The sequence below is a fragment of the Arachis stenosperma genome, chromosome 2 (genome assembly GCF_014773155.1).
Source record: "Arachis stenosperma cultivar V10309 chromosome 2, arast.V10309.gnm1.PFL2, whole genome shotgun sequence".
Taxonomy (NCBI): domain Eukaryota; kingdom Viridiplantae; phylum Streptophyta; class Magnoliopsida; order Fabales; family Fabaceae; genus Arachis; species Arachis stenosperma.
The window spans coordinates 7553617-7565454 of record NC_080378.1 but is presented as its reverse complement, the minus strand read 5'-3'; the positions used below and the strand labels follow the sequence as shown (position 1 = coordinate 7565454).

Genomic DNA, 11838 nt, shown 5'->3' with positions numbered 1-11838 from the left:
CAAAGACAAAATTTGTGGATTTGAATTCAATTTAAAAATTTGTGGTTAAGTTATTACATATATAAGATGTGAGATTTGAATTCTCAACACTTGTTTAAATGGATGGATAAGCTAATTACTTGACTAATTTAAATTGGTTCTGAAAGTAAAATTCAGTCTTTTCTTTTTGTCTGGAAGACTTGAATAGCCCTCAACTCTAGACATTACAATACGGAAAAAGTTTGGTAACCAAAATTTTTTAGGCATAATTAGCCAAAATTTTCTATATTTTACTTCATTTATATCACTTAATAACAGTTTTATTTTTTACTCCCCTCTCTTATTATTCTACTTATCACCACCGTTCTTATCAAATCTACTTATTAATGATATTAATTACAAAATCATATCCCTTTTTATTAGGCACTATTGTAATCAATACTTAATATTCTTTTTTATAATTTAATTTTTATATATAAAAATACAATAAAAATTAATAATAATTATATTTAAGAACAATAAATATAATATCAATTACATTAAATAATTACAATTGACTTTAATTTTTATTTCCTTTAATTCATTTATTATCATTTCAGAAATTAGAAAACGTGAAAGTCTTGTTTAATACTTTTATCATTGTTACAAGGATCATGAATTGTATGTCGTATAGGTTAGAAGTTAACAAACACCGTTCTAGTTCAATTACAAGCATAATTGGAATAGGCCAAAGAAATTTACAAAAAAATATTTTTATCATTACAAATAGTATGACATTTGAAATCGACCTTAACACGGTACTTATGTCAGAATGAACTGAAGAATAATTTGAACAACAGACGACTCACTTAATAAAATTGTTGTCAGTCAACCAATTTTCGAAAATATAACTACATTAGCTTTGATGAGGTAAGGTAATAAACTGATATAATTTTTTTGTGTTTTTATGTACATTTATAATTATACTGTACTAACTAAGTTCATACACATAACATTCATAAGTTCATATACATAACATCTATAATTACATACAACTAACATCTAAAAAATTCATATTATACATACACATATCATTTTTTAGTTATTGCATAAGTAACTATAACACCCTACCACACAGGGCCTTACGCTTAAGTCGTAAAGCAGAGGTGGCAAGGTATTACGACCTCTAAAAGAAAATGATATCTACATAGATATAGTTGGGTGAAATCATATTTAGGAGCCTTGAAGAACAAGCTAAAAAAATCGATAAACAGAAAATCGTGACACACTCGCATGGATATTCGTAAAACGGACAGGTAAAATCGAAAGATAACTGAACACATATATATACATATCAGAGTTCCAAAACTCAGATAGCAAGCTCCAGACTCGACCTGCGAAGCTAAGGCCGACCAGAGTATATAATTGTGTATATATACAACCCAAAATAAAACTCAAACCTCAAAATAAACCCCTGTATCTCCAAGTCGACCTCTAGGAGGAACAAAACACAAAATATACATGCGGAGATTCTATAAACATATATACATAGCCTAAAACAAAATATGACAGTCCAAAAGACAGTTCTTCGCTCGTAAGGAGGATACCCAAATGCTCAACGAGGTGTCCCTCGACCTGCATCTGAAAAACAACAACATAGTATGGGATGAGAACCGGAGGTTCTCAGTATGGTAAAGGTGCCTGCATAGTTAATATAAAAGGTCTCGGGAAAGCCAGAGGCATTCCTAAAACTTCGACACTCAGATTTCAGCTTAAGAATTCAACTAAACCAGAAATTAGGTAAGTTGTCTAGGTATTCTAATTCTGAATCTAACTTTAACCTAATAATTCACGTTCTGTCTCCTCTAATCCTCCGAATCATTGGTGGAACAATCCTCTCTCCTCACACTTTCGTCAAGAGGAATTTCCCAAAAAACATACACATACAATTCAAGCAAGGAAAACACAGATAGAGAAGCATTTACAGCAAGTAGAACAAGTAGCAGATAAGCGGAATTAAACAGTTAAACAAACCAAAACAATGCACGCTCAAGCAAACAAACAAATGCATATGATGTATGCCTGTCCTATGGCTGATGAGTCTCATCTGTCGGTTATACAGCCAACCCGACAAGTCCTGGTAGTTAACCATTGGACAGTCCCTCTGTGCGCGCATCCCCAAGCTCAATAATATTCCATGGAGTCAAACTCCAAGCTCAAATATAATATTCCATGGAGTCACACTCCAAGCTCAATAGTATAGTATTCCATGGAATTAAACTCCAAGCTCAATAATATTCAATATTTATATTTATATGCATGCCCATGGGGGAATCCGGGGAGTTAAAGTGCCCGGTCACATCTTGCGACAGAGGGTCAATAAATAGTCTCAAATACACAAGCCACATAATAATCTCTTTCTTTTTAAAATACCACCTCAAATCAAACTCCAATTCTTAAAGAAATTTTGGCATTATCTCCTCTAAGACTCAAATTTCTGCCACCCTTCAAGGGTCCCAACTATCAAACCAAACACCTTTCAGTCACTCAAATCATTTCCAGTAACAAATTATTTCATAATCAAACAAATACCAATATTAAATCTTTTTTCAAACCGACCAACTTCAACAGCAAATTATTGACAACAGCTAAACCTCACATTTTATACCATATACACAAACCATCAATTATTCACTCAGTTCATTCCTATCTTAAGGTCTTCTAGCCTAAGTTTTCACGTGACATTAAATATTAACTACGAGAAACCAAAACCATACCTTCGTACGAAATCAAAATATTCAAAGCTCTGGAGAAACTTTCTGACCGAGCTATCGAAGAAGAAAACGTCCAGAATCGTCTTTGCCTCCTAAAATTCTCGTTGGCCAAATCCAAAAGAAAGAGGAACTACGTCATTGTCAACTTCCACTAATCAAAAATAGTGTCAACGTGTAGATGAGGAGGTTACGAATACTCTTACCGGATTAGATTTTTGATTGGAGTTACGGATCGTAAGAAATCGAAGCCGAAAGGTTAGAGGAGATTTACGTTCTTACACTTCTCTCTCTCGGTCACTCTTCTCTCTCGTCTCTCATTCTTTCGTTTTCTGTATGTATACATATATGTATGGCGGCGTAAATATAATAATGGTAATAAAGTAAATATTACTTATTCCTTCATATGATACTATTATATATAAAGCTAGCTAATGATATAATAAAGCTAACAATTCTCATAACTATTTATTACATATATGTATACGTATAGAAAGGCTTTTCATTAGCTAAAGGGCTGCCGCCTTGCGTACATGCATAATAATAGTAATAATAATAATAATAATAATAATAATATAATTAATGTAATAATATATATATATATATATATATATATCCAACGTAATCCATAATTGAAGCCGCCTTTTACTTCCATGCTTTATGATTAATAATAATAATAATAATAATAATAATAATAATAATAATAATAATAATAAACGTAATAGTAATAATAATAATACAATTATAGCAATAATATTTATAAAGCTGAAAGTATATGAGTTATTAATATAAATGATATTAGTAATTTAAGGATAAAAGATATTTGGTGAAATATTAGTAAAGCTAAGCTCACCAAAGAGTACTGATATTTATTCATATAATTAAGTATCAAACTCGATAATAATATTATGATCTAAACTCTATTTTTAAATAATTACAATATTAATTGTTCAAATTAAAATATACATATAAGTTTCATTATTTATAAATTACTGGAATTATAATTTTAATTATGTAAAATATTTTATCATAAAATATTTATATATATAAAAATATGAATTTGATTGAATTCAAATAGTTATAAAATTAGTTCAATTACTGATAATAAAATAATTTCTAATGGTAAAAAAACTCCAATTTATGAAATAAATTATAACTTATTTATATTTTATATTTTTAAAACTGAAGGTCGCTACAGTAACTATCAAGTTACTACAAATGTTTAAATTTTATCATAATTGAATTTAAAAAATATTAAATTCTTAAATTAATTTATTTAATTGATAAATTTACTCATAACATCCATAAATTTATACACATAATATCCATAATTTCATATTAATAACATCTATAATTTTGTGCACATAATATTCATAATTTCATACTTATGATATCTATAATTAATAAATTTTTATAATTAATATTACCAAATTTTAAACTATGCGTCTTATTGTATTCTTCAAATTATCTCATGTGCACTAATAAGTCATAATTTTAATTATTAATGTTTTTTATTTAATATTCATATGTATACTTATTTATTGATTTTAATATAACAAGTTAATAATTATTTCTAAAAATTTATTTTTTAATTTTTGTTTATATTTTATTTTTTATTTTTTATTTTCTAATAGTCTATATGTAAAATATGAGTTGTATAGTGAAAGTTGTTAAAATTTTTTAATTTAACCTCCATAATTTCTGCAGAGAAATTGCATTTTAATGAGTAATAATGTGATTGAGGGATGTTAGAGATTTGATTTGAGAGAAACTGAAACTAATTTTAGAAAAAACATTAATGACTCTAACCACGCAGAATAAATGTGAATGATAAGGAGAATAGGTGATAAGGAGGTGTATATCACTTACTTATCAAGAGAATGAAAATTTTTTGATAACATTTTTATATTGTAATTACTCTTTGACTACTTAGCACTACCTATTTTAAACTTGGGTGCAATTGCTTACAAGGCAAATGAATTGCCATTGCCCCAAAGTTTCCACCCTCGAGCAAGATCTAGCCTAGAAGATAGTTCGAGCTTTTTTTTTTATCTTGATATATAGTTGGAGCAAGTTGTTTGAAGCTAATTCCCCATTTATTTTCTTTTTGGTTAGCTCATATCAAAAACGAAGTGTGGTCTGAAAAAACTTTGGGCCTACATATTTTGTTTTTGGTGAGTGGGCACTATAGTTTAACCCAACCTAGATATGCCTCAGATTTGATTATATTCAGGCCCATTAAGTTGGCCAATCAGACCAAATTTTCAATATGTCAGTTTTGTTGAATCAAACAAAACTACAAGAACTTGTATGTCTTTTCTAAGACTATTCTGTTCTGACCCAAAAAAAAAGACCATTTTAATATCTTTCAAAAAAATAAATAAATAAATTTTGATCTATTCTACTACATATTAATTATTTTAATTTTTAATTATGTAAAAAACAAAGGTCCTTACCTGTTCATTTTCCTCCTCATAAGAGTATAAGAATCTCAAAATAACTCAACCTTTTAAGATTTTTTTTTTTTCTTATGATGTTGTATTAACGAATTTCCTTATAGCACTTATCTTTATTTTAAAACAAATTGAGTGTGCCTCAAAGATTTGATGACTCCAGAGTTTCACATGGTGGACCACAAAAGAAAGATTCTTAGGACAAATTAACTCGATTAATTGTTCACATTTCATAATTATTACACTCTTCTCATGGACTCATTCACAACCTGGATTTAGTACTCTCTCTTTGTCAATATGCATGCTCATAATGTCTCTGGTCTTTTATTTCATCATATATATACTGAGTGGAAAAAAAGTGAAGGAAAAAAGAAAAATTATTAATTCAACTCTTTTAGCACTTCTATTTCTGCTAAATGTTTAGTATATATTTTTTTTATCCATAAAATTATTGGTAATTTAAATTATCACCTTGAAAAAGTATCACATTTTAAATTATTAGAATGTTATAGTGTAGTAGTACTTCAAATCTTTTCACTTAGATGATATTAGAAAGGGAGATAAACTCGTTTTGATGTCAAATTTAAGGTGCATTTGGTTTGCGTTTTTTATTTTTTGTTTTTGTTTTATTTTTACTGTTTTTTATTTTTTGAATTTTGTGAAAAAAAAAATTGATGTGAAAATAAAAAATAAAATTTTATTATTTTTATTTTTTTTACAAAATTAAAAAAACAGAAAATATTAAAAATAAAAACAAAAAATAAAAATACAAACTAGATGCACCTTTAGTTTCTTAGATTGCCCTTTTTAAAATACTCATTTCCACTAAATAGTGATTCTAATTTTTTTAACAAAAAAAGAAAAACTTAATTATTTTGTTTGACTTTATAATTTGTCAAAATTTTAATTAAGTTAAAACTTTGTAAATGAGTTTTTATATCGAATAAAATTTTTTAATTAGGTTATTTCTAACTATTTTTGTGTTAAAATGTATTTTTTTAAAATTTGATGTTGGATGAATTATAAAATATTTTAAAAGCAAATATTCTATATTTAATTTTTTTCTATTAATTTTAACGTTTTCGACACAAAAAAAACTAATTATAAAATTAAAAGTATGTAGAGATCTAATTAAAAAAAATATAGAAACTTAATTATAAATTTAGTAAAATTATAATTTATAGAGATTAATAGAGTAATTAAATTTTTAATTAATTAAAAATTTAATAAAATTATAAAGACTAACAAAATAATTAAATTATTTTTAAATTATAAAAAAATTAATTATAAATTTAACAAAACTATAAAACTAATAAAATAATTAAATTTTAATAAAATAATAATGTAGTACAAATAATTATTTAATTCAATATTATCAATAATTTGCGAACATTATCCCATAGCAATGTCCACTAAAGATAAGATAAATTAAAAGAGCATCCTTTTGATGAGGTAGGGGTAATCAAACATATATAGAATAAGGTGAAAATTTAATTACAGTTAACTTCACGTAAAATTAATAATTGATAGTTGTTAGATGGAAATTTAGTTAAATTAATTAAATTATTTAATAATTTTTAATTATCAATTTTACGTAAAATTGTGCACCTGAATTTTTATCGTAGAATAATCACAACTATAAATATAATTCTTCTATCTAGCTAGTGAAAAAAATTCATTTCAATTCATCAATATAATTTGTTGACAACATACATGGTGATGATGAGAGGTTAGAGTAGAAATTAAAGAGAATGAAAGAATCTCATCAATGATCAAACACCCTAATAATTAATTAATAAGATTAACAATTATTTTTAATGAAACAATATAAAAATTAAATAATAATAATAATAAAGAAAAGGTTTTTGAGCCACAATAATACAGATCAGATAATAATAATGTTGCTCTGTGTGGGAGTGGCCACCAACCATGCATGATGCATCTTCCTTTGCTGTGTCTCTGTTCTTCAAATCTTTGGACAGCTAATCTTCTCAGACAACTGCTTTAAAGCAATCAACACTTCCAACTGTACCTATTATTATTCAACACCAATTTGTGTTTCTCTTTTTAATATACACACTTTTTATTTCATTCTTTCATTAAAAAAATTAAAATAAGATAAACCCAGACCAATAATCTTAACTTCAAAGCAATACTCTAGTTAATTGCATTGCATGCAAGCTTTTGTATGTATTAAATATAAATGTCACATACAAAGCTATAATCATCATAAACTAGATTGATGATATCTTGACACATATTATGTCATACTTTTATCCACTGAAAAATCTGTTTATAATTAATTATTTTATTAACCTTTTAATACATTATTTTCATAATTTAATTATAAACTAATTAAAACATTAGGAATTGGGTTTTATTATTATTATTATTATTATTATTATTATTATTATTATTATTATTATCCAAAATACAAGCTGGATGAGTTATCAAATAGAATTTCTTATTATTATAAAACACAATGTACGTATACTCTATTGCCTTACATTCAAACTATAAAGTCTTTTGTTTAAAATATTCAAAATAATATGTATATGATACGGAGCATTTTAAGAAAGAAATATTCTATTATATAAATTAAAGTTGTATAAAGAAAGTATAATTTTTTTTTGTAATTATTTTTTATTATATTATTAGTTCAAAATATAAATTCTAATTTTTTCAAATACTATTTCATTCCAAAAAAAAATTTGTAAATTTATATCTTTACCATATAATTTATCTTTAACAAAAAATATGTAAAATATGTACGTCAAATCACTCTTAATCTATATTATATATGAATATATAGATAATAAACAATTGATAAATGTGTTTGATAAAGTAATAAAATATCCGTTAACTCATGTTTAACCTTTTTTTTTTGGGTAAAAAAAATTGTTATAGGACTTTCCTCTTTCCCTAGGGATCAGTTGGCCACGTGCATGACACACTGTTAATTTTGTGATTTTTGACCAAAAGCAGAGATGATTGACTGAGGTGAACGTGTTACCATGTGACGCACCTGTATGAGGAGTCATGGATGCGGGCTTGGATACGATGCCAGCTGGCAGTGCAGCAGCGTAGTGTCCAGTAGTCACTGTTGGATGGTAGTAGTGAGCAGGGACGCCCATTGTCTCCGTTGGATGGTGATAGTGATACAGAGGGTACATTGGCATCAGTGTGTTCGCACCCACCATAGCATGCCTCGGGTACACATGAGACAAGTGGGCACCACTCATGTAGGCCCCACCGTAGCCCATTTTCTGTGCACCGCACAAAAATATTAATTTATTACCATTAATTTTGAAAAAACAAATTAATTTCATATTTTTAATTAAGTGTTTTTTGCTAATATGTTTTAATTTTTTTTTAACATCCTAAAACTGATTCTCTTTCCATGTGGAGTTCTAATGTGCAAATATGAGACGATGGTCCTAACCCATGTTAGAGGGGTACACAACATGCTAATAATAATAATAAATAAATTTAATTTGTATTGCCACATTCGCCAAGCAATCCTTTCTTATAACGTATCTATAATTTTATATTTACAATTAATATAAGATGGAACCCAATAAATAAACCGAACCAGATTAATTAATGTCTTACCTGATTGTAATTGTAATTCATCATGTCAGTTGCAATGTAGGTAGGAGTAGTAGGGTACCTGAAAAAAAAATTATTAAAAAAAACTTAGATAATATCGAAACCATATGAAGAAAAATTAAAGAAGAGGAACTATTAGGAAACATTAATATTACCCATAAAAAGGAACGGTCGGATGATGATGATGGTGGTGGTATGGCGACGGAGGTGCACCCACAGGATAATACCACTGCACGTGATTACCTGATGGAGTGCTTGATCCGTTGTTCCTTCCTCCTCCACCGTTGGATCCTTCTGCACCTTAATTGCGATCATCATTACAATTATCATAAATTAGTAAATTACACCTCCCCATACATAATCTTATTTTGATAACAAAAATTCTTGTCGTAGCACAAATAATAAATCTAATAAAGTGTGCTTTGAAAACTTGAAAACCACAAAAAAAAAGTTATTAAAAAATTGATACATATAATTAAACAGTAATACTAAAGAGATAATAATTTAAAATTATTTTATTTAATTTAATATTTATAATTGTATACGTCTAAAATTTATAATTATAAATTTATTATATTTTAAGTTATTCAATTATTTTATTAATAATTAAAAATACAAGATAAAATAATTTTACAATGTAGTAACATGATTTTCAACCTAATTAATGTCAAATGAAAATATAACGGTGCATGCAAATTGCAATATATATTAGTAAATTTATAATTCTTAGTAAATTGCATATATTAAATTAGAAGATATTATTGAGAATACTTGTACATTTAAATTTTATAAAATATAATACTATTTTTTTTTTATAATCCAAAAAAGACAAAGTTAATCAACATGTATAATAAATTAAAAATGGTTAGATTATAGTATTTACCTTTTGGTTGTGGGGGTGGTGAAGAATTATTAGACCTAGGGCGACGAGCTCCAAGGGAAGCAAGATTACAGTTAGCTTTGCGTCCATTGATAACCAAACTTGCTTGCTCCTCGCATGCCTTCTTTGCAGCCTCTGCCTCCTTGAATGTCACCTTCATTTCATTTCGTGAAATATTAATTTTACATTAAGACAACTGTAAGCGAGTTTTCAACTAATTAAAATGCTGGTGCGTATTATGTTAAACAGTTTAGACAATTGTATTGAAACATAGATACGTGAATATGCTTACAAAGCCATAGCCTTTGGATCTGCCGGTGAGCTTGTCGGAGATGATGACGGCTTCGAGGATTTCGCCGTACTTCTCAAAGTGTTGTCTAAGTGCCTCCTTAGGAGTCTCCCATGCCAAACCTCCAACAAACACCTTGGTGAGAGTGGTGTCCCCAAATTGCCCTCCTCCTCTTTCACCAATGTTGTTGTTGTTAATGATGTTGTTGTTACTCATCATAAGTATACTATTCTATTCTATTATTCTCTTGTTGTATCTTGCAACAATGATGATGAAGAAGAACAATAATAACCCTAAAATGTGGTTATGGAACACTCTTGTAGAAGCTAAGGTATCACTTAGTTTTTCTTTTTTTCTAGTTTATTGAGATGTGATGGTGTTGTGTGCACGATACGTTTAAAGAGAAGAAGTTGGAGGCAGGTGAAGAGTTAATTTTTATAGCCACTTACATGAAAAAAGCTCCGTCACACTCATGAGCTGGCCATACTATAGTTTTTTCGGAAAAAGAAAATAAAATAAAAGGAATTACTTAATAACAATATGAAGTTATGAACATTGAAATATCAAATATAAAAGCCATAAGGTAAATATATTATAGAGAAACTCTTCAATGTAAAGTCACATTAATTATATATCCTAGCGTATTATGTGATAATTTAAGTCTCATTTTTATATACAGATATATGTTTATATTTTATATAATATAAAAGCACAAAATTAATTATATTTTAATAGTTTAAGAGTTATGTATAAGGAACCTAAAAGTACCAGATTCGATTTTTTACTATACTCATTTATTCGCACTCAATCATATCAAAAATAATTATGTTAAATATATATTAAAATTAGTCATTAATATAAAATATATATTAAAAATAAATTATATATATTTAATTTATTTATAAATATATATATTTATACATAAATATATTTTTAATTTAAAAATTATGGCCATTACAAAATCCATTATTGTACTTATACTTTTTTTTTTATCCGTAAAAAGGAAAAATTAGGAAGCTAATAATTAATTAGTATTTTTCAATTTCTTTTTTTTTCTTTCTACAAAAACAAATCAAATCCTTAACCTTTGTTTATCCATAATTTTGTTAACTAACAAAATTAATTCTCTAACAAAAGCCGTTTATAAAATTAAATAGAATAAAATAAAATGTATAACATCATCATTTAAGCGGAAAATTTTAAGGTATGTGTTTCTAAATTAAAAAATGTTACATTTGTAACATTATCTAATTTCAAGAAATATTTATTTATAATTTTGTGATATTCCAATCGAGTTTGATCAAATTAGTTAGTTAAATTTTTTATATTAATTTGTACATGTAAATATGTAACTTAAAAAAAAAAGAAGAAGAAATCAAATCATAGCTGACAGAAAATAGTCAAAGGAATAAAGATGATGGAAAGGGTGGAGAGTATGTACAATAGACAGAAAAGAAGACAGGTGGATTATGAATGATGAAGCTTAGGGCGTCATCACTCATATCAACGTGCTCACTTCTCTCCTTTAAGTCTGCTTAATTAATTAGATATTTCTTTTATTTAATTATTCTATTAGTTAATATGGTTTCATTAATTTTATAATTAAATTTTTATATTTTTTAATTAAATTTTTATATTATTTTTTATTTTATAATTAAATTTTTATATTAAAAATATTAAAATTAACAGAATATTCTACTCAAAAAATTTATAATTAAATATTTAATTAGATTTTTAATTATTAATACCTTCAATTTGTAGATAAATATTACGTCAATTTGAATATGAAAAAGTATATGGAACCAACTAATAATCAACCAAGAATGAAACAATATAATTAATTATAATTAGTTTTATTAATTTATAATTTAATTTGTT

General features: G+C 26.5%; 1 protein-coding gene across 3 annotated transcripts; it reads right to left on the bottom strand.

Annotated features, from left to right (window-relative positions):
- Positions 1-6909: 6909 nt before the first annotated feature.
- LOC130961852 (probable RNA-binding protein ARP1) lies at positions 6910-10333 on the bottom strand. Of its 3 annotated transcripts, none has more exons than XM_057887890.1 (6): positions 9964-10333; positions 9675-9825; positions 8947-9091; positions 8795-8852; positions 8208-8448; positions 6910-7208 (listed from the first exon to the last, which is right to left on the bottom strand). In XM_057887890.1, the coding sequence occupies exons 1-6, from the start codon at positions 10177-10179 to the stop codon at positions 7174-7176; spliced, it is 846 nt and encodes a 281-aa protein (XP_057743873.1). In that variant the 5' UTR covers positions 10180-10333; the 3' UTR covers positions 6910-7173. The 3 variants fall into 3 exon arrangements, with proteins under 3 accessions (XP_057743873.1, XP_057743872.1, XP_057743871.1); XM_057887889.1 differs by having other exon boundaries at positions 6912-7214; positions 8947-9085; XM_057887888.1 differs by having other exon boundaries at positions 6913-7214.
- Positions 10334-11838: the final 1505 nt, after the last annotated feature.

Coding starts and splice junctions, on each gene's coding strand:
- LOC130961852 (XM_057887888.1), bottom strand. CDS start 10,179: ATGATGAGTAACAACAACATCATTAACAACAACAACATTGGTGAAAGA. Junction 8,853..8,946: donor CCGACCGTTCCTTTTTATGG/GTAATATTAATG, acceptor TTTTTTTTTCAG/GTACCCTACTACTCCTACCT. Junction 7,215..8,207: donor ATCCATGACTCCTCATACAG/GTGCGTCACATG, acceptor GAATAATAATAG/GTACAGTTGGAAGTGTTGAT.